Here is a 22,583-nt window from a genome sequence, read left to right on the forward strand (position 1 = left end):
GGTTCTGGTTCAGAGGAATCCCGCCCAGATGTTGGCGATTCTGCTGTAGGTTCTGGTTCAGAGGAGGGCTCTGAATCCGGCCCAGATGTTGGTGATTCTGCTGCGGGTTCTGGTTCAGAGGAGGGCTCTGAATCCGGCCCAGATGTTGGTGATTCTGCTGCGGGTTCTGGTTCAGAGGAGGGCTCTGAATCCGGCCCAGATGTTGGTGATTCTGCTGCAGGTTCTGGTTCAGCGGAGGGCTCTGAATCTGGCCCAGATGTTGGTGATTCTGCTGCAGGTTCTGGTTCAGCGGAGGGCTCTGAATCAGGCCCAGATGTTGGTGATTCTGCTGCAGGTTCTGGTTCAGCGGAGGGCTCTGAATCCGGCCCAGATGTAGGTGATTCTGCTGCAGGTTCTGGTTCAGAGGAGGGCTCTGAATCCGGCCCAGATGTTGGTGATTCTGCTGCAGGTTCTGGTTCAGAGGAGGGCTCTGAATCCGGTCCAGATGTTGGTGATTCTGCTGCAGGTTCTGGTTCAGCGGAGGGCTCTGAATCTGGCCCAGATGTTGGTGATTCTGCTGCAGGTTCTGGTTCAGCGGAGGGCTCTGAATCAGGCCCAGATGTTGGTGATTCTGCTGCAGGTTCTGGTTCAGCGGAGGGCTCTGAATCCGGCCCAGATGTAGGTGATTCTGCTGCAGGTTCTGGTTCAGAGGAGGGCTCTGAATCCGGTCCAGATGTTGGTGATTCTGCTGCAGGTTCTGGTTCAGCGGAGGGCTCTGAATCCGGCCCAGATGTTGGTGATTCTGCTGCAGGTTCTGGTTCAGAGGAGGGCTCTGAATCCGGATCAGATGTTGATGATTCTGCTGCGGGTTCAGGTTCAGAGGAGGGCTCTGAATCCGGCACAGATGTTGGTGATTCTGCTGTAGGTTCTGGTTCAGAGGAATCCGGCCCAGACGTTGGCGATTCTGCTGTAGGTTCTGGTTCAGAGGAGGGCTCTGAATCCGGCCCAGATGTTGGTGATTCTGCTGCAGGTTCTTGTTCAGCGGAGGGCCCTGAATCCGGCCCAGATGTTGGTGATTCTGCTGCAGGTTCTGGTTCAGAGGAGGGTTCTGAATCCGGCCCAGATGTTGGTGATTCTGCTGCAGGTTCTGGTTCAGAGGAGGGCTCTGAATCCGGTCCAGATGTTGGTGATTCTGCTGCAGGTTCTGGTTCAGCGGAGGGCTCTGAATCCGGCCCAGATGTTGGTGATTCTGCTGCAGGTTCCGGTTCAGAGGAGGGCTCTGAATCCGGCCCAGATGTTGGTGATTCTGCTGCAGGTTCTGGTTCAGAGGAATCCGGCCCAGATGTTGGCGATTCTGCTGTAGGTTCTGGTTCAGAGGAGGGCTCTGAATCCGGCCCAGATGTTGGTGATTCTGCTGCAGGTTCTGGTTCAGAGGAATCCGGCCCAGATGTTGGCGATTCTGCTGTAGGTTCTGGTTCAGAGGAGGGCTCTGAATCCGGCCCAGATGTTGGCGATTCTGCTGCAGGTTCTGGTTCAGTGGAGGGCTCTGAATTTGGCCCAGATGTTGGTGATTCTGCTGCAGGTTCTGGTTCAGAGGAGGGCTCTGAATCCGGTTCAGATGTTGGTGATTCTGCTGCAGGTTCTGGTTCAGCGGAGGGCTCTGAATCTGGCCCAGATGTTGGTGATTCTGCTGCAGGTTCTGGTTCAGCGGAGGGCTCTGAATCCGGCCCAGATGGTGGTGATTCTGCTGCAGGTTCTGGTTCAGCGGAGGGCTCTGAATCCGGTCCAGATGTTGGTGATTCTGCTGCAGGTTCTGGTTCAGCGGAGGGCTCTGAATCCGGCCCAGATGTTGGTGATTCTGCTGCAGGTTCTGGTTCAGAGGAGGGCTCTGAATCCGGATCAGATGTTGGTGATTCTGCTGCAGGTTCTGGTTCAGAGGAGGGCTCTGAATCCGGCACAGATGTTGGTGATTCTGCTGCAGGTTCTGGTTCAGAGGAATCCGGCTCAGACGTTGGCGATTCTGCTGTAGGTTCTGGTTCAGAGGAGGGCTCTGAATCCGGCCCAGATGTTGGTGATTCTGCTGCAGGTTCTGGTTCAGCGGAGGGCTCTGAATCCGGCCCAGATGTTGGTGATTCTGCTGCAGGTTCTGGTTCAGAGGAGGGCTCTGAATCCGGTCCAGATGTTGGTGATTCTGCTGCAGGTTCTGGTTCAGCGGAGGGCTCTGAATCCGGCCCAGATGTTGGTGATTCTGCTGCAGGTTCTGGTTCAGAGGAGGGCTCTGAATCCGGCCCAGATGTTGGTGATTCTGCTGCAGGTTCTGGTTCAGAGGAATCCGGCCCAGATGTTGGCGATTCTGCTGTAGGTTCTGGTTCAGAGGAGGGCTCTGAATCCGGCCCAGATGTTGATGATTCTGCTGCAGGTTCTGGTTCAGCGGAGGGTTCTGAATCCGGCCCAGATGTTGGTGATTCTGCTGCAGGTTCTGCTTCAGAGGAGGGCTCTGAATCCGGTCCAGATGTTGGTGATTCTGCTGCAGGTTCTGGTTCAGCGGAGGGCTCTGAATCCGGCCCAGATGTTGGTGATTCTGCTGCAGGTTCTGGTTCAGCGGAGGGCTCTGAATCCGGCCCAGATGTTGGTGATTCTGCTGCAGGTTCTGGTTCAGAGGAGGGCTCTGAATCCGGTCCAGATGTTGGTGATTCTGCTGCAGGTTCTGGTTCAGCGGAGGGCTCTGAATCCGGCCCAGATGTTGGTGATTCTTCTGCAGGTTCTGGTTCAGAGGAATCCGGCCCAGATGTTGGCGATTCTACTGTAGGTTCTGGTTCAGAGGAGGGCTCTGAATCCGGCCCAGATGTTGGTGATTCTGCTGCAGGTTCTGGTTCAGCGGAGGGCTCTGAATCCGGCCCAGATGTTGGTGGTTCTGGTGAAGCCCCTGATTCAGAGGAGGGTTCTGAATCCGGCGCAGATGTTGGTGATTCTGGTGAAGCCCCTGATTCAGCGGAGGGTTCTGAATTCGGCCCAGATGTTGGTGATTCTTTTTGAGAGGAGGGTTCCCAAGCCTGACCAGGACCTTTTTCTGCGCCTTGAACACAACTGCATGGTTTGAGTTGAATGATGTTTTTAATGAGATCAGCACTGGGGAAGTTCATGCTCAAGACACCTAAACAACCTTCGTTTACGGAGCTTTTCTTGTGTTGCACCACAAAATCATTAAGATTTTTGTTAACTGTCTTCGCCAACTTTTTTGGACTTTCAAGAAGTGACGGTGCACTATCAGTCAGCACAATGTGATGATCACAGAGGTGTGGCTTAATTTGCTTTATTTTATCTTCAACATTTTTTAGCTTGTTATGTTCAAAGAAAAATGATTTACGATTTTCTATTCCAGTGAGGAGGGCTTTACTCTGGAGGAAAACAATCTTTCCCCTTGCCTGTTGCATGTTTGGTATTGATAATTCAGTCCATATTTTATCCTTGAACCTTGAAATCAGTTTTTTCAGCAATTCTTCAACTTTCATCTTGTGAAACCCATGTAGTTCCACTTTCAAAAGCACAGTCTCACTACTGTTGATTTCTAAGAAACTGAAAATGATCTTCAGGACTTCATCAAATTGAATTTTTTGCCAAAACATGAAGCGACTATCCCGGATATATATATGTTCTTGGGTAAATAACCAAATCCCAGCATGCACATCAAAATACCGTAGTCCCACTTGAAGCTGCTTCTCCAAGTTCCAGACATGACAAATAAGAAGTGGTCCTCCATGTAATGACAAGCTTTCGTGTGTTCCAGGAATGGTGATAGTGGATAATGGAGTCTCATCAGGTATAGACTTCATCCAGTTCAGGTTATAAAATCTTGGATCAAGGACTGGGTTATCATTGAAACCTGTCCCTGAACCCAAACACGTAGTTATCCTGATGGGGGAAGACAGCATACTTGCTAATTGGAATATTTCTTTGGAAATTTCACCATTAGAAAAAAAAAATGCAATAATTATTTAACAACTGCAAATAAAAACAGAAGAATTGGCTAAATATGGATATGAAATATTTGCTGAATATCTTATCAGACATTCTTAGATTAATAAAATACAGCACAATGCAATTATCAATATTAGGTTCGACTTACATAGAGAGAAGCCAGAGGCAATGATGGATCTCCATAATTGGTTTGTTGGCTAATCTATAGTCTGATTAGCTCAGTCAGGATCTGTTTAGCTCGCTGGCCCAGATGTTTTCACATCTCTGTCTCAACTTTCAATTTGTAAAATGTTTCATGAGCCTCTGAGACTGTCGACATGACTGTGACAAAAAGGCAATTGTCTCTCTTGGAGTGAGCAGCAGTGACAGTGAGCATAAAGATAAACTTTCATTTACATGTTTCTACTCTCTAATCTTGCATTTGGACTGGGAGGGAGAGAGAGAGAAAGAAAGAGACAAAGACATGGGCATTGTAAAAGTGCGAAACAGGTCATATCATAACACTTCAGTTAGTAAAATGTGGCTTCATGAACAGTCATGGAGATGCACATGTCATTTCTGTCTACCCTTTATATACACTGCATGTAGAAGTCATCAATAACATAAAATATATTATTCCAACTAAGATTTGTGAGGGCAGTCACTTTGATTGCAACAAATATCAGTATGCAATATCCATATATCCGTGTAGGCAGATACATCCCACAGCTAAGCCTATTAATCACAAATAAAATAAATCTCAAAGTAGTTGTTTGTAATTTTGGAAAGCTTCACTTTCTTGCAGAGAGTCACAAGAAGTTTGACACCACTCTCATGTCTCATGTCAAGCCAGTTAGCTTGGCTCGGCATCAACATTGGACAAAGGGACAAACACTTACAGATGCTGGTACACAGATTTTGTTACTTCAATCTGAAGCTCACTAGTAAGCTGTATCTCATTGTGTAATCTGTTAAAACTGAAGGGTGAAAACATGCTGTAAATGCCGTAGCTGTAGCTTCTGTGGTTGGTTGTGCTGTGCTGTCACATCATCCTTATCCTGGCCAATAAGCTTGTGTCTGGCCTCTGCTGATCCTCTTCCTGACCACCTGTTGCATCTTAGTGCCACAGGTTATCTACAGAAGCATGACCAGACGAGACTTAACATGGACAATTTGTTGCAAGTGGAAATTAACGAAAGAAACACTCAGATAATGCCGCTGAAATAACAAGAGTGCTTTTGATCTGCAAGGGGCTCGACTGTTTCTAACACCTACTTCTCCACCAGCCTTTGCCCAAGGGTTAATCCCTTCTTTGTCGTTGCAAGATGTCTGTGAGAACTCTGCCTCTGGTTATCATTAATCTTGGTGGAGAGATGCTTTACATACTGGACCAACGCCTGCAAGCTCTCAACACGTCTGAGGACAATTCAGAGAAAGGTAGAGGTAGCTAGAGACCTGACAGGCTTGGTCGACGTGTATGTGTTTAGCTCCCAGTCATCCCTTCACCTGACAAGCTGTACCTGTCTGCTTGTAAATTGAACATGTGCATCACATATTTCTCATGTGGAACACAACAAATGACAGGGCTATTTTCTTCTTTTCTTTCTAACTCGCATGCAGGAGTGTGGTCAGAAAATGACCGGAAAAGAGGTATCCATGCCATATTTCAGTTTATCATTAGTGAGCTCCTTCTGCCCCTGTAGTGTCCATTACTGTAGTGCTCATTAGAATAAACTGAGGTCAGATGTGAGATTATATGAATATGGATATAAAAAATGATTATGCCATATAAATGTCAACATTTGTCTGAAAACACTTCATAAAATTGTCAGAGAGACAGACAACTGCACAGCTAACTACAGTAAAACTATACATATGTGTTAGCTAGCCAGGACGGTAGCTCCAGTTAGCTAAAACTAAATTTGCTCACTGATTTTACTTTAATTGTAGTACTGCATGAAAACAAAGATAAATAAACATGTTGATAATTCAATTCTAAGTTTTAATTCTCATAACTAAATGAGGCATTAGCTAGGCCTAATCCAAATGTGACAGAGAAATTAAGCTAGCTAAACTCTTGCTAATGGTCACTAGCTTAGCAGAGTAGCCATAACTGCCATCAGCTTCTGACTCTAGAAGAATTTGTGTGATTTGGTGGATTAAGCGACATTTAAATGACAATGTGTGTTATAGATGTATTTTTATCGTTGATTTTCATGTACTGTACTGTCTGTGCTGCATTAACAAAACAAAGCTTGTCTGTGCTACTTCTTCCTATATGTGAACCAAAAAGTTTCAATAGCAAATCCCAGTCAGAATTAACCATATTTCTATTTCTGTCTATTTCCCCATTCATAGTTATGAATGACATCGTTCGGACCATGTTTAGCAAATCCTTAATAGATGAACTTCTCAAACCTCAGCAGCTGTATTCTCACAGGACACTGAAAACCGTGCTAACTCGGTTAGCGCACGCCTCCATCATGAGGCTGAACCCAGCCAGCATGGACAGGGTATGTACAAGATAAGTTAAAGTTGTTAAAGTATTAAAGTATTTTAGCTATAGGCCTGCCTGACCCTGTCTACTTTTGTTGTTTCCAGGATAGTACTAGGTCAAGTCTTGAGGTTTTAATCTTTTAAACTGTTCAAAGTCAAGTCTTCAAAGGAGCCAAGCCTCAAAGTAGACTAAGTCAACTCTTACGTGCTCATTTTTAATTCTGCAGCTTTTATTCTAGTTTCATGTCATTATGGGAGCACAAAAGTAGTGTTGTTTGATTACAGGTGTGTTCATATCATCTTTCTTTTTTCCTCGTGTAGCTTTATGAGCTGATGATCATGGCGTTCAAATACCAAGTCTTCCTTTGTCCACGGCCAAAGGATTTGCTGCTCATCTCTTACAATCACATAGACGCCATCAGGGAATTCGTAAAAGACACTCCTGTGGTTGTGAACCAAGTGGATGAGACACATAGGAAGATCATTGAGGTATATTGAGAGCTCTCATTAAATCAACCTTGACTTATCATATACCATTATTTAATGTTCAAATCAAACACAGCTGCCACACATTGCAGTAGTTTATACAGTTCTGTAGAGTAAGTTAGTCTAGCTGCCAGTGTTATTGTCTGTACTGTATGTACATCCTGGCTTTGTTCTTGTTGTAGGTTTACTCATCTTTATCAGAAGGTGAATTTCAGCTTCTCAGACAGACACTGCTCATATTTTTTCAAGACATGCATGTTCGCGTGAGTTCTCTCCTCCTTACTCAGTCTTTCAAGTGAGATGAAAATATAACAGCCTTTTTCCAATCAGCATTTTCTTATGTTTTCCCTCCTCTTAGGTGTCACTTTTCCTCAAAAGTCAAGTCCAGAATCCCAACGGACGCTTTGCCCTGTCGCCATCAGGCCCAGTGCCTCATGGGATAGATGTTCCAGGGCTTATTAGGTAGGCAGCTAATGAGCCACAGCATGTGCTCTAATGATGATGATGACATACAAAGTGCTGTCAGACAACATTCATCTTCCTCTCAGGACGAATTGTACTAACTTTGGTGATTCCTTAACTTTTCGTCCAGAGCCACTTGTCCAGACAAATGGACAAATGGCTGAGACTGATGGGAATGTTAGTTTTGCAGATATTTGGTCAGACACCAAAGTACTGGATAAATTTAAATGATGATGATGATGACGGTAGTGCAAGATGAGAAGTCAATGGATCACCAAAGTCATGAGAATTTATGGGAACCATTGATGTCTGTAGCAATCCATTTAGTAGAGATATTTCAATTGATATGCGAAAAGTGAAAACTTTGACGTGCCAGTGGAGCTAATGGTGCCAATTAGTGAAATGTTAGCATGCTAACACAACAAAGTTAAGATGCTAAACATAGCAAACATTATGCACGCTAAACACCAGCTTGCTATCATTGGCAGTTAGCATTTAGCTCAAAGCACCGCTATGGCTGTAGATTTTGTTACTTTGACATTAGCTTAGAGACTTTTTGCTTCTCAGAAAAAGATGAAGCAAAATAATTTCTCGTTGAAAGTTACCTTACAGAATCTAACAGAGGTGATTAGCTAGAAAAGCTAATAGCAATAAAAAGTTATATTCACTCAGCGTAAGTGGGAAGTATGGACAATGGACACCAATTGTTTTTCCAACCTTACTGTTAGGCATATTTACACAGCCAATTTTACACTCGACCATCATTAATAGCACCAGACGTGGCGGCTTGTAGACATCTTAGATGGCAAGGTAAACATTCTTAAATTTGCATCTCAGATTTCTTCTGACTGCTCGTAGGAAATATCTCAATATTCCAGAGTGTTGTCATCAGCTTCCTGTTTCCACAGGACGTTTGACAGTCAGGCCAGAGAAGTGAGACGAAGTGAGTTCCCCACAGGAGGAAGTTACACCAGCCCCATCAGAGAGGGATCTTTTGACCTGCATGGAGACAGAGTCACCAGACTGGGCATGAACATGTGTGTATGAACCGCATGCGAGCACACCACATGTGCTTTGACTTAAAATAGTCCACTGAATAAGTGGATTAGAACATGACACTGCTGTGTGTTCAATGAATTAAAGGTACACTGTGAATCATCCAGAGGAGACACACACATCCAAGGCTCCCTCTGTCAAGGTAATGACAGGCCTTTTTCTTCTGCTGACTGGTACAGATGATTTAATAAACAGACTTAGCCTCAGGTGGCACTAAAGCCAGAACCTTTGTTTGAAGTGTCACAAGCATTTAGTTTTGGGTCACAAGGCTTGGAAGGAGACAGGAATGTCCTGCTTGTGTTTTCTGCTTCTGAAGTTTTTGTTTTTATTTATGTATATTCATCATATTACATATTCATTTTCCCTACATACAGTAATATTCTGCACAATTCCTCAGGCAACAGTACACCCACATTAAAATCAATAGCTCTGCTTTATGAAAACATGAACTGCATCATGTGCTCCCATGGGCCCCAGAACCTATGGAGAGGTCTGGACACTTTGGGAAAGATTTCTGCAACCTATGTTCACCTCCAGCACGGACAGAGTATTGATGTTCAGACTATATGCTCAACCACCAGCTGAAGTTCAGGTTCACCTAAATGCAAAGCAGCCCTCCTTAAGTGCTAAAGAGCGGCATTTATATAGAGCTTTTATCTCATGTTATCTCATTCACACACACTCACACACACCGTGCCAGGTGCTGGTCTAACCGCAGTTGTTCAGTTCAATTTTACATACAAACCGTATGTTCATCCTATTAAATATGATGCATTGTTAAAAATTAAACTACCCAACTGTAGTTAAAAGTAGCTCCTCTGAGGAGCAGTGCTGATAATATAATATAATAATATAATGTTTAGTAATAGAACACTCAAAGTGCCATTTTTGTGTAATAAGTACCTTTATGTACATTTTGATGATAATCTTATGTACATTTACTAAATAAGATTTTGAATGTTGGAATTGAGTATTTTTACAAAGTGGTACTTTTTGGTAAGGTAAGGTAAAGGATCTGGATACGTTTTCCATCCCTGCACAGTACACTGTGCTGTGACCATCTTTCTGTGCACCTCCTTCCTGCTGCAGACAGATGACACTCCCAACCTGCTGGCCAAAGAGGAGCTGAACCTGCTGGCTCGCCTGATGGGCAGCATGAAGTCCGAGGACTTGCCCAAAGCTGAAACTGGCTTTCGGATCAATCTGTTTACTACAGACCAAGAGGAGGAGGAGGCGTGAGTGCTCTTCTTTTCTTGGGTCTTTGTCTGCAGTTACAGCATATTAATTCCAACAAATATGGCTTTTATTGTGGTTAACAGGGGAGCTTCAGGTGGAGTTGAGGAGTCCTTGTTTGGAGTGATAAATATTCAAGCGATGCAGGTACAGTAGAGTTAAAAGCTCCATGTAATGACATTACTGGAGTGACATGAATTGTAATGCATCAGACATCATTATAAGTAGATTAAATGTGATATTTGTAGATTATGAACATGCGTACTGCTGACATGTTTGGTTTTTGTTTGATTCAGGATGAACAGGCTGCGACTGAGCTGGCCCGAATCGCCGGAGAGTTTGCAGAACGAGAGGAGCAGCCTGAAGAAACCAACAGTAACAAAGGAGACGACCTGCTGGCCATGATGGACGAGCTCTGATCCTGCTCTGTAGGTTCAATGAGATGTTTTCAGTTGTACTGCAGAACTCTGATTCATGCCAGACTCGTTATCTCAGGTGAAATCACATTACCTGTCACTGTGAACTTCTATTCAAACTGTTATGTATGCAGTTGTTGATGTTCTACACTTGGTTGTTGAACACTGAAGTAGGTAAATCTGACTTTATACTGTAGCACATATGTACTGACTGTCGTGAGACAATAAAAAAAACAACTTTTTATTGAATTTAACTATGTTTTAAATTGCTAGCAGGTGGAGAAGTATCACATGAATGGACAACAAATTGTAAAACTGCTATGTTTGATAATCTATTTTCTATATAATAATTTTATGTTTTCAATAAACCACTTATTCATATTTTGGTGTTAATGAGCTTCTTTTTACACATTTTGAATAAGTCACTCTGTTGCTGGGGTCTCGACAGGATTCCAGGAGAGTCAGATTTTCTTATTATTTATTTGATTTCTCTATTAATCATTCATTTTTAAGGTGATGATGATACTTAGATTTAGGTGTATTTTTAGCTATCTTTTTTATCTTTAATTTTTATCCGTTTAGATTTAGATCTGTTTTTATGCAACTGGCCCTGCTGTGGGGTCTAGAGATACGTACATGCAGAAACATACTGTATGTAAATATACAGTCTGACTAATGCATGATTGCATTAATCCCTTGTATTTATTGATTTTAGAAATCTTAATGATACACGCATCTTTTTTTGTTTTTATTAATATTTTATCAGTTTTTCATGATCCCTCTGATCATAATTGTGATTATTCGCTTCATGAATTTTGTCTGGAGCCGCCAGCAGAGGGCGGTGTTGTTCCGTGTTGAAGCAAACCTGCGACGCAAGTTCTGACGTCATTACGCTGCGCTTCCTTGTTTGGACTTCTTGAGGGAAAACTAACTTGTTGTTTGAACAGTTTAACGCCACCTGTAAAGATTGTCAGCGGTTTTCAGACTAAATAAGGACTTAACTACTGCAGGTAAATCAAACACACAGTACATGTAAGAGTAACCGTGTAATATGTGTCTCTAGAGCCTGTGTTGCTAAAGCTAACAGGGAAGCTTGCTAACTCTAACTTCTGTTAGCGTCTGATGATGAAAATGGCCACATTTTGATCTGAAGATGAATAACTATAATTACACGCATCCTTTGTGGTGTTCTCCATAATACTGTCGTTCACACCCTCTCTTCTCTCGCCACCAGTTTTTGTAAGAAACCTGTTGTTTTTGACTGTTACAGGTTCAATATGTGGCTAATTTGACAGCTGAATTAATGTCAGTGAGCTTAAGTTTGCCTCCCGCAGTCACCGCTCAGTTTCTTACGTGCTCCATCAGTCATTGTGCATCTCTGAGATGCTGAAGGACTCGTAATTCGTGCTTTATTAAATGCAGGTGTGCCCTCGTCCATGGCTGTATGTGAGAAATGACAGCAGTCAATCTGCACAGCATGTTGTGCTTCTCACATTTTCATTTGAATGATACTGAAGAAGTTAAGTTTTCATTTTTCAAAGTTTTTGGTTTCTGTTCGTGTCAGTTTTACTTCAATGATCAATAAATAACAAAGCTAACGTCTTCCTGTCTGCAGGGATCCCTGACCTCTGGAGATCCTCTTCATCAGATTTCATGGAGTCACAGGGAAATGAATCTCCGCCGTCGGGTCCGGTTCTAACCGAAGTCATCAGCTCCATCCGGGAGCGCGCAATCACAGAAAACAGCATGGTGGTCCTGCTGCAGGGTCTGCAGGGCGAGGTGACCACAGTGGACATGAAGAACGAGAGCACGGCGCGGGGCCGCGTGGTCAGCGTGGACGCCTTCATGAACGTACGCCTGCAGAATGTGCTGTACCGGGACAGACGGGGTCAGCTCACCCGGCTGCAGGACCTGTTTATCACCGGCAGGAACATTCGCTATGTTCACATCCCAGACCACATAGACATAATGAAGACCATCCAGAGCCAGCTGGCCAGGATCCAGAGAGTAAACAACTTTGCCAGTCATGGAGGAGGCAGAAATGAGTACGCCAAGAAGAAAAAATAACTCTTTTTCACAGAAGGATGCAAAACTCTGTTGGGTACTGCTTGTGCAGCGTCAAGAAGTCCAAAAATACTTGGAGGTGAAAAGTAATTTTTCTTTTTTTTTTCTCAGATTTGAGGACAAGTTTCACTCAGCTGTTTACAACCTGAGGAGTCACAGAATGAGTCAAGGCATCAAAACAAAAGTCAGTTATACACAAACATTGTTTTTCTGACTTTTTCTCGCCTTTTATTGTGAAATAGTGGTTACTTTCACCTCAGGCCTACCGTTACACTTTCCCGGAGCCCAATGACGTCTTCAGATATCTTAGGACATGTATGACCAACAGTCTAGACCAAAAAACTTACAGTGATGTGAAACAGAAAAGCAGTAAAGTCTGACATTTATAAAACCAGAGAATGACTGAAACAGTTCATCGATAATAAAAATAGTTGACATTCGGTTAATCAGCTCAGCTGTTGCAGTTCTACACACCTTTGATTCTTCTGTTTGAAGAGTGATGAAGATGTGCTCTGATATTGACATCAGGCAGGCGCCTTTTTTGGGGGGTAATTTGGTTTTAGGTTTAGGTACGAACCATATTTTGAACAATGTAGAGAAATTCTGAATAAAGATGCTCATAATTAAACCTCTCTAACATTAAAAGGAACATATTACAATTAACAGTGGGTGCAGGTGTGGCCCAGAGTGTATTTCCTCCTCAGTATTCCTGGCACGCACCACAAAGCTCATCTGTTTGTGTGTGTGTGTGTGTGTGTGTGTGTGTGTGTGTGTGTGTGTGTGTGTGTGTGTGTGTGTGTGTGTGTGTGTGTGTGTGTGTGTGTGTGTGTGTGTGTGAAACCAGCCCAAAGTTAATAACTGCCCATATGCAGAAAAACATTAGTCATGATCAGTGCCAGTCTGGTGGAGGGAAAAACAAGCAGTCATGTTTCCACAGCTTCCACCCCACAAACATCTCCTCTGCATGCATCAGTGAGCTGTCACTCTCCCCTGTGACATCCAGCCGGGCAGGACGGGACGCCGCTCAGCCAATGGAAACGAGCAGAGCGGGTGAAAGGAAGACAGTGTTTCGCTTGGAAACTGCCGTCCCAGTGTTCTCCCGATACACAAATACGATTGGGAATTTGAGGAATTTGCGATGTGATGTTATTCCTACACAGTGTCAGGAAGAGGACAGGCCTGACACAACACAGGCGGAGGCAGCCGCTGTGGATAAACCCGGCTCTGTAGATAGATGGGAGCGCTTTCGCCAGCCGTATCATTTCAACTGAAACACTGCAGTAAATTAAGAGCAGTATGCACACAGGAATGTCCCTCAGCGGTTGGGTCATTGTTTTGGCTGTGGCCTCAGTGTGTTTTTAGGGACATATTTTTCTCTCGACTGCTTTAAAACCAACCTTGAGAGCGTCTGAATGACAGCAGCCCACATAATGACCGCTTACTGCTTTGCTAAAAACATGACCAAGTGCCACATCAACACTCACTAAACTCAGAATAGCACTTTACAGAGGCTCGACCGCATAAACAATTCCTTTACAATACCGAACATGACCCGGTTTACACTCCAGCAGTGGTCAAAGGAGTGCTCAGATCCTGCACCTAAGTAAAAGTGCATAAGTATTATCAGCAAAATGTACTTAAAGCATCAAAAGTACAAGTACATAAGTAGAATTCTGAGGTACTTGAATGTTTTAGTTTTAAGTGACTTGATTCTCCTCTGCTGCTACATTTCATTTATTTGACTGCTTTACTTTCTTGTCACCTTACAGATTTAGATTTTATATAAAATAAACGTTTTAAACCAGGGGTGGGCAAACTGTTCCACAAAGGGCCGCTGTGGCTGCAGGTTTTCTTTCCAACCAATCAAGAGCTCACAGTTTGACCAATCATCTGTCTGAAGAGTGAGATCAGTTGATTGAATGAGTCAAGTCTGGTGTGCTGCTGCTTGGTTGGAAAGAAGACCTGCAGCCACAGCGGCCCTTTGTGGAACAGTTTGCCCACCCCTGTTTTAAACTAATAAAAATACAACACATTGTTAAAGATTAAACTCGTGTTTCGCTACATTTTTGGTGTGTGATGCCTTCAGGGACATTTAAGATGTGTATGAGTTGTTTTCAGCTCCACCGAAGAGACATTTCTCCTCCTCTTTAATGATACTGAAGAAATGAAAATGTCCAATATTTCACAACAAATGAGAAAAGGCTTAAAAAGATTAAAACAAATTTGGGTAGCTGAACTTTATTATTATTATTTTTTTCCTCTTTCCTCTTCTGTTGTTCATCTCACAGCCCCTCAGATTTATCTTGTGACTCTTAGGAGGGGCCTGACCCCAAGGTTGGGAACCACTGGGCTGAATTAGCTGAATGTATATAAAGTAATTCAAATTAACTATCGATGTTACTTATAAGAATAAGAACAATTGAGGACCATGGGCTAAAATGATTAAATATAGTGTAAACTGGCATAAAATGCAACAATAATTCTACTTAGTTACAATACTGGAGTAAATTTAATTGATCACTTTCCACCAAACAACAGCCCCTCGGTGCCCCTCCACTGTTTGCTTCTCCCCTCCCTCAACGCTGAGATTAAAATACAAAGAGCTCAATTAATCCACGAAGTGCCGCGACCTGCGCCCATAGCAGCCGACGAGCTATTTCCTGTTCCACCCTCCTGGCTTAGCGGTGAACAGAGCTCACTGTGGTGCGTTTGTGGCCGGCAGAGGAGAGATCGCCTCCCTCCGGTCAGCAGTGAGGCTCATCTGCACAGAGGCAGAGTAGCTCCAGTAAAGGGGGATTTCTATGAAAGTGAGGACTCTGCATTTGGAGACTTTTATTTTGGAGTCAGATGCCAGTGGTGCGTTCACTTGTCTCTCAGGAAAGGGAAACACCTCCTCCTCAGTGTGAGTGAGGTCCTCCTCCTCTAAAGGATGACAGGGAGTGGATCGTAGTGGAGTGCTGCTCCCTCTCCGGCAGTCCAGCAGCTACATCAGCTCCTCGGCAGCCTCTCACTGCGTCTCTGTCCACATTATGGGATCTTATCCAAGTGTTTTCTGACAGACCAGGTCCAGATCTGCATCTGAGCCCTTTGCCTCCCAGTGGAAACTTTGTGTTGGTCAAACCTGTGCAGCTCTCACCCAGGACCGAGGTGAGTGATGGTCTTCTGTTTGTCTTTTACTCTTCAGATATATTTGATTTTCACATAAATCATGTTTTGATTGCACATTACAGGGACTTTCTGGCTGTTTACAAACTCAGATTTTGAAACATTTTCACAAGGATCTTCCCAATATACTGTATTTACTCTGCTGTCAGTCAGTAAACAAGGCAACAAACAAGTTTATTAGTGGGGCCTGCACCCTGTTCTGTACAGTCCAACAGACCATAAAACTTCTTTATTGGTGCAGTAGCTACTGCGTTCCTCAAATCATCAACACTTTGAATATAAACTCACAGAGAAAACGCAGCTTGTTTCATGTATTTTTATACTGTCTGTAATTCTCTTTCTGCTCTGCTGGATGCTGATGATTTTTAACGTCACCTCCCGCCTGAGAGACTGTAAACATTAGTGGAAGCAGGTGTGACTACTGTAAAATAACACGTCTTATTTTCAAATGTTTCAGGTTTCATCTTTTGACTTAAATAGGATTATCTAAGCAGGAAGTGTTGGAGGGTTGAACAGCAGCGCACTTTATGGGGTTACATAAACAGCTGCAGCTGCCGGGCTTTGCATGTGTATAGTTAAGTCGAGAAGTTATTGGACTTGTCTGGAAATGTTAGGTGTTAAATCTGTCTGCCGGGGATTGTGGCTGCATAAAATGGACATTTGTCTCCCTTTGGTATTTGTGTTGTGCTTCCAAGCTCGGACAAACTTCACCACAAACTGCCTGTCGCTCTTTGGAGCTCTGTGTAAAAATTTATGTAGAGTTTTATTCTGCAAGTGAGAAAACAGAAGAGGAGTGTGGCCGTGCTTCTGCGAGGATACCATTTTGTTAAACTTATTCGTGTTGTTTGTATAATTAGTCGACTGTGGCTCTGCAAAGAGTCTGATTAGGTCATAAAACTGTTCTTAAAACAAGAGCTGTCAGCCTGTTTCCCATAGAAATTAACTTGTTTGAAGAAGTTTCCAGTAATTAGTGTCTGGATCTTAAACCATGAGAGAGTTCAAAGAGCACGAGAATCAGGAAAAATTTAACTTGATTTTGCTTTCAAACACTGTGCTTTGTGTTGGAAACAAGCAATTAGTTCCTCTTCTCTTAAGAAAATGATGAAGCAATGATCGATACCATTCTCTGAGTGTGAAGTTACAGCCAGCAGCCAGTTAGCTTAGCTTAGCACAGAGACTGGAAACGGGGGGGGGAACAGCTAGCCTGGCTCTGTCTAACAGTAAAAAATCCACCTAAAAACCAGTGAAGCTCTTGTTAATTAACATGTTACATCTTGTTCGTTGAATCCACATATAAACCAAAGTGTAAAAACTATATTTTGCCGTTTTATGACATGCTAAGCTAGCTCTTGGTCAGGAGCAACTGCCTGGCACCCTCTGCAAGAAACATCTTGGCACAAAACCCCCATAAAACAACAAACTGGTGTTTTTATGCAAACAAGATATAACATGTAAATTTGTGGTTTCTAGATCTGTGTTTTTTTTGTTTTGTTTTGTTTTTTACTTCTGGACAGAGCCAAGCTGGCTGTTTGCAATCTTTATGCTAAGCTAAACGGCTGCTGCAACTCTCAACAAGAAAATGAATATATCCCAAAATGTCAAACTATTCTTTAAACACTGATACGAGGGTGATGTCTGCATTGTGATAAAGGAGTCTGATGAACAGCCTGATCGCTCTGATCGGGCGTAAAGGTAATTAAAACAAACAGTTTGACTTTACACCAGCTCAACCGAAAACTAAATTGCCCACTTATGTTGTTAAGGTCTGGGGGCTGCAAATGGAGGGTGCAGATGGAGTCGTGCGTGTTCTGTCAGTGAGTTAAATGCCAAACAGAAGGCAGCGCTGGTGGAGACCCATCGGTTCCCATGAGTCAGCGGGCCCTGAGTCAGACACCAAAACGGCTATCGCTGTAACTGCCCCCCAAACAAAACAGAGAAGAAAGCCTTTGACAGCGTACAGGCTCTGCCAAGAGTGACCAGGATAAAGATCAGGGCGGGAGAGACTCGAGCCCCCAGCGGCAGCGACTGGAGCAGGGGCATGATTTCGTTCTCCCTGGAGAGAAAGCGCCAGAAAGAAAAACATCGAGCTCCCACGCACACTGTTGTTGTAATGACAGGGAATGTGAGGGGGTGGGAAATATCAGTCATCATGTTTACATCAAGCTTTACTGTAACCGTGGGACCATCTGCAACCAGGCTTCATACCAAATCCCCCAGTTCAGCCTCAGTCGCACACACTCCTGAAGGATTGGTTCACCCACATTACAAAAATAGGGACTATTTTTTCGGTAGAAAGTAGTTCCAGTGAGGTCTGTGGATTGTCCAGAATAACCAGCGGCATTGTTTCTGGACACACGTTGCTGTTAGTGCTGGCCACACAGCCCGGACAGAAATATCTCTCAGGATCGGCAAAGAAGTCGGTCCAAACATTCATGTTCCCCACAAGACGAAACGATGAACTTAGTGATTCCCTGGCTGCTCCTGTAGCGCCACCATCAGGTCAAAATGTTCAGTTCAGTGAAATGCCTGATGGACTGTCGTAAAATACTGTATAGACATTCATGGTTCTCAGTGGATGAATCCTGATGACTGTGGTCATCTGGTGATATTAACTCAGACACTGGGCTGCTCAAAGAACGGCCTTGGGGCCAAAGTTGGGCCACCTCAAGCTTTGACTTGGCCCGTGAGATCTCTTTAGCAAGAAATAGTTCAAAAAATCTTATAAACTGCTGATCATGCTGTGAGGTAAAATACTAGTTAGTTAGTCAATTAAGGAAACCTGGGAAATCCTTTTGCATCTTAGCTTTGTCCCTCAAAGGGAGAAATCCCTGCTCCAGCACCACCCTGAGGGTGACATTTGTGGTTGTAAGTGAAGCCTCAGCTGCACTTTGTTGTTAGTGTTAATGAGCAAACATTAGCATGCTAACATGTGTTATTATGGATCCCACTGAACAAAGCAAACATCACACCTGCTAAAGCTCAGTGTTGGCGTTGGTATTGTGACTGTTCTTGCAGGCTGTCTACAGTGAATCAACATACTGAACCACTTTATACTAACAGGAAATCATACGCAGTACTCGAACTGATGCACGTCAGTCAAACTACGACTGGAATGTCGCAACCGATTAAACTTCACAAACAGACGTTTATCACAAGTGTTTTTCTCTCCAAATAGTTATTGTTTTCGGAGGTGACTCTGGAGCTGATTCACCACCATCCACAGTGAGCTTGGATGTTTTGTATCTGGCTCCTCTGCTTCTTTAGTGGGACAATTGTGTCCACATACAGAAATCCATCTTTTTTAGTGTCCTTACTGACTTTTTTAAGTAAACCATCAAGCATTTATGAAGAAAAGCTAAACACCAGCAGAAGCCCATAAAATAAAGTCATTAGTTAGAAGTTTCCATCATTCAAAACACAGATATTTCAAAATAAAAGACAATGAAAATTTACTTTGTAACAACAGCTTTTATGAGCTGTAGTTTCCAGTTCCCAGTGGACACATAATTCAGTCTGGGTGAACGTGTGAAATCTGTCTTGTCACTTCTTCTGTGGGAAAGACTAAAAAAAAGCATTTCCTGGATGCCGGAAAAGAGCCTCCTCAGGCACTGATGTCATAAATATAAACATCCCTATCAGACTCGGAGGGCCCCACGTCGTCCTGACCGCAGGCCTGAGTGTAAAACACTTACGAGGAACAACATGTTCGCCTCTCCTGACCTCTGACACCAGTTTAGATCACGGGAATGATGGGTGGGAACACACTTTGTCAGGGTTCTGGTATCTGCTGGAGTTCAGACTTCCCTAGTGGCTTTACAAGTGACACTATTTGTTCCTCCATCAAAGAATATTGTGTCAGATTGAAACATTAATCCTAAACCAACTGTCTGCTTGTGTTTTTCTTGTGACAGGATCTGTTGTTGGTGGACAGTCCAGCGGTTCAGGGTGTAGAAGAAAGTCCTGGAGATGGTAGATATCTGAGCCCACAGTGAATCAGGATGGAGCCTGTTAAGAGAGATATGGAGCTGCTCAGTAACAGCATGGCGACCTACGCTCACATCAAAGGTAAAACTCAGTGTGACTGTGGCTCCCGGCCTGGCGCTCAGGACTCGATGGGTCACCACGTTACATAAGAAAAAACTACATTTTGCCACACAAAATGTTGCTTTCCAACTTTCCTCTGATCTTTCTGGCAAAATACTTCTTCAGGTCACTTTCATGTCTGTACAGCAAATATAAAGCTAGCACGAGCAGCCAGTTAGCTTAGCTTAGCACAAAGGGCTCTGTCCAAAGGTGACAAAAAGATTTGCTTCGATTAAAGAAGAAGTCTGCCTCATATTAAAGGAACAGTTCACAGTTTTCTTGCTCGCTGTAGCTGCTCCTCCTGCTCAAACTGCTGCTCGAAATCACTGCAGATCCCAACAGAAGACTTTTCTTTCGTGCTTTCAGGATTCATTTCACCGTCTAGCCTGAATCCGTTCCGGGGACTTCAGTGTCCTGTTTTCTTTGGCTCTCACCACTGCTGCACTTTCTCAGTCTATCTGCTCACACTGCTGAATTTCTGCTGCTCAAACCTTGAGGCTAAATGACAGACGGCACTGACTTTGGTCTTTTTTTCGGGTCAGGCAAACACTCATCATGTAGTACCAATACATTCATGTAAAGCTCCAGTAGAAGTAAAAGTCTGGAGAAAACAGCCACTGTGAGTGATGTATGATGATATATAGACTGTTAATACTGATGCACCTACACACACCAGTAAATAAAATTTTAGTGGTGATCATTTCAGCTACTTTCTGTAATCTGGGGTAGTTCACCAGCATGTGGGTTAGGCCCCTCCAGAGGGTCACAAGACGAATGTGAGGGGTCTTGAGATGATTAATGCAGTGAGAAACAAGAAAAAAACAAAGTTCTGCTACATAAATTTTTGCTCATTTTTGGGATTTTTCTCAAATCTTTGGTTGTTTTTGTAAAACATTGGATAGTTTTGCTTCGTTGGGCCTCAGTTATTTAAAGGAAACGAGGGAAATGCCTCTCTGATGGATCTGAAAATGGGCCAAAATGTTGGGAACCACTGATTAAACTATAAACAAAGCTTTTAATTTCATGAGTTTATTATGTTTTTTAATGTAAAATGTTAATATGAAAAGTAAGATGTCAGCTACTATGTCCCTGAAATGTGAAATGTAGTGCAGATTAAGTATAAAGTAGCACAAACATACTTTTTTTGACATGGTTTTTCTCTACTGTTTACTTTCTGTTTCTGCCCTCACAGCAAACCCAGAGAGCTTCGCCCTCTACTTCATGATGGGCGTCTGTTTCGGCCTCCTCATGGCGCTGTGCCTCCTGGTGGCGGGCATCGCCTGCAGGACTCGCCGCCACCCCAGGCCTCCCCCTTCTCCCGAGAGGAGACAGCTGAAGGAGTCCAGCGAGGAAGAGGATGATGAGAGTATCGCGGAGGAGGATGTGGAGGAGGCTGAGATCCCTAAAATGACAATGGGGCCCATGAGTGATCGCAGCAGCCAGTCTAACGGTACTCTGAGGAGCGTGAATGTGTTCGCGTCAGCTGAGGAGCTGGAGAAGGCCCGACGTCTGGAGGAGAGGGAGCGAATCGTCAGGGAGATCTGGAGGAACGGGCAGCCGGACATCCTGGTCACAGGGACGGGGACTATTGGACGAGTGCATTACCACTAACAGACGCTTTGACTGTGCCCTAAAAACCCCTCCGACAGACTGCACAGGGCAGGAGATGCACTGTGCACTGGATAGAAATTTTCACCTTGGCAAACCAAAGTGCTCAATATTAATATAAGGGACTGTATGAAAGTGATTTGGGGAAATAACTCAGATATAATGTTAACCATGTCTGCCAACTTAGTTTGGCCTGTTGGTATGTTAACATTTGCTACATAGCAAAGGGATCAGCAAAGTGATTCCTGTTCATCACATGCTGACCTCATGGTGGCGCCAGAGGAACATCACAGGATCACAAAAGGATTTTCCATTTGGGAACAATGAAGGCCTGCACCAGTTTTTGTGCCAACCCATGTCGTAGATGTCGAGATATTTCGCTGGTATAGTGAAAACTTAGACCTGCTAGAGGCACTAAAAACAGGAGGTCACCAAAGTGAGTAGGATTCATCCTCTGGGGGCCATGAATGTTTGTACAAAACATAAAGGCAATAATCAAATAGTTGCTGAGATTTTTCAGTCTAGACCAAACTACTTTCAGCCAAAATAGAAATTATAATCCTCCCTTTTCTGAGCCCCTGACCCCATAATAACTTTCCTACAGTCCATAAATACATAATACATTGTGAAGTGAGTGATCATATGAATAAAAACAGACAAATGTACAATATCCACATCTTCAAATGACTGAATACGTCTTTAAACCTCAGCTCAGTGTTATAGATGTTATTTTATTTTGCTTCTTTTCACATCTTTATTGATCAATAAACATCAATTTGTCCTCACTGAAAAGTGTCAAATTAGAACAGTGTTTGGGTAATGTCCTAAAAAAGACCTGCCGGAATAAAAAAATTTTAAAAATTCAATCAATGAAAAGAAGCAGGACAAAATATAATAATGAGCTGAGTTTTAAAAATCTTTAATTTGTGTGGTCTCTATTTATTCGTTTGATTATTTATTTCTTCATGTTATTCATGGATTTAATATTGTGCATTTTTGTCCTCCATAGATTTATCATATTGCTTGTGAAGACATTTTTGTACCCGTCACATTTGGCTTCATCTGTATTATTACAACAAAGATAATTAAAACATTAACCACTTTTTAAATCAACAACTGGCCATTTATTTATCATTGGATGCACTGGCCTGATTATTTGTGCATCAAACAATTTGCTTGTTTGATTTCTTGTTGAGAATTAGATGAGACAATCGATACTGTCGGTTTGGTCGACTTAGCATAATTAGCTTAGCATCTACCGGTATTTCAGTGTGTCTTTATGAGGTTGCTAGGCAACCAGGGCGTGCTCCACGAAGTCCCTGGTCGCACCCAAGAAATAGTCGGGCCCCGCAGCCATTTTCAAGCAGAAATGCAAAACTTTCTCTGGTTCCAGCCTCAAATGTTATAAATTTGCTTATTTTTTTGTCTTATATCACAGCAAATTGAATATGTTTTGATTTTGGATGCAATAATGTTAAATTTACAATTATTCAAAAGAGAAAAACAGCAAATCCTGATGTGATAAATTTGAATCAGTGATAATTGACAGTAAACTACAAATAATTAATCACTTATACA

At 43.2% G+C, this 22,583-nt stretch overlaps 3 protein-coding genes across 6 annotated transcripts; all 3 read left to right on the plus strand.

Annotated features, from left to right (window-relative positions):
* The first annotated feature begins 5,051 nt into the window (after positions 1-5,051).
* oscp1a (organic solute carrier partner 1a) lies at positions 5,052-10,399 on the plus strand. Of its 4 annotated transcripts, none has more exons than XM_070984857.1 (11): positions 5,052-5,379; positions 5,557-5,586; positions 6,295-6,449; positions 6,754-6,921; positions 7,101-7,181; positions 7,277-7,380; positions 8,289-8,417; positions 8,524-8,578; positions 9,526-9,671; positions 9,756-9,816; positions 9,966-10,399. In XM_070984857.1, the coding sequence occupies exons 1-11, from the start codon at positions 5,262-5,264 to the stop codon at positions 10,086-10,088; spliced, it is 1,170 nt and encodes a 389-aa protein (XP_070840958.1). In that variant the 5' UTR covers positions 5,052-5,261; the 3' UTR covers positions 10,089-10,399. The 4 variants fall into 4 exon arrangements, with proteins under 4 accessions (XP_070840958.1, XP_070840959.1, XP_070840960.1 ...); XM_070984858.1 differs by having other exon boundaries at positions 5,052-5,373; XM_070984859.1 differs by lacking the exon at positions 5,557-5,586.
* A 570-nt stretch (positions 10,400-10,969) lies between these two features.
* Positions 10,970-12,817, plus strand: lsm10 (LSM10, U7 small nuclear RNA associated). The gene is made up of 2 exons (XM_070984897.1): positions 10,970-11,095; positions 11,701-12,817. Exon 2 carries the CDS (start codon positions 11,739-11,741, stop codon positions 12,150-12,152), a length of 414 nt encoding a protein of 137 aa, XP_070840998.1. The 5' UTR covers positions 10,970-11,095; positions 11,701-11,738; the 3' UTR covers positions 12,153-12,817.
* A 2,032-nt stretch (positions 12,818-14,849) lies between these two features.
* On the plus strand, positions 14,850-22,116 carry eva1bb (eva-1 homolog Bb (C. elegans)). Its single transcript, XM_070984821.1, has 3 exons — positions 14,850-15,296; positions 19,226-19,379; positions 20,590-22,116. The coding sequence occupies exons 2-3, from the start codon at positions 19,313-19,315 to the stop codon at positions 21,006-21,008; spliced, it is 486 nt and encodes a 161-aa protein (XP_070840922.1). The 5' UTR covers positions 14,850-15,296; positions 19,226-19,312; the 3' UTR covers positions 21,009-22,116.
* The last annotated feature ends 467 nt before the right edge of the window (positions 22,117-22,583 follow it).

Source organism: Chaetodon trifascialis, chromosome 17 (assembly GCF_039877785.1).
Source record: "Chaetodon trifascialis isolate fChaTrf1 chromosome 17, fChaTrf1.hap1, whole genome shotgun sequence".
Taxonomy (NCBI): Eukaryota; Metazoa; Chordata; class Actinopteri; order Chaetodontiformes; family Chaetodontidae; genus Chaetodon; species Chaetodon trifascialis.

What these genes read in the sequence shown, in the direction of transcription:
- oscp1a (XM_070984857.1), top strand. Translation starts at nt 5,262, where the DNA reads ATGTCTGTGAGAACTCTGCCTCTGGTTATCATTAATCTTGGTGGAGAG. An exon ending in ACCCAGCCAGCATGGACAGG is followed by an intron (nt 6,450 to 6,753) that starts GTATGTACAAGA and finishes TTCCTCGTGTAG; the next exon opens with CTTTATGAGCTGATGATCAT. An exon ending in ACCAGACTGGGCATGAACAT is followed by an intron (nt 8,418 to 8,523) that starts GTGTGTATGAAC and finishes AATGAATTAAAG; the next exon opens with GTACACTGTGAATCATCCAG.
- lsm10 (XM_070984897.1), top strand. Translation starts at nt 11,739, where the DNA reads ATGGAGTCACAGGGAAATGAATCTCCGCCGTCGGGTCCGGTTCTAACC.
- eva1bb (XM_070984821.1), top strand. Translation starts at nt 19,313, where the DNA reads ATGGAGCCTGTTAAGAGAGATATGGAGCTGCTCAGTAACAGCATGGCG. An exon ending in GACCTACGCTCACATCAAAG is followed by an intron (nt 19,380 to 20,589) that starts GTAAAACTCAGT and finishes CTGCCCTCACAG; the next exon opens with CAAACCCAGAGAGCTTCGCC.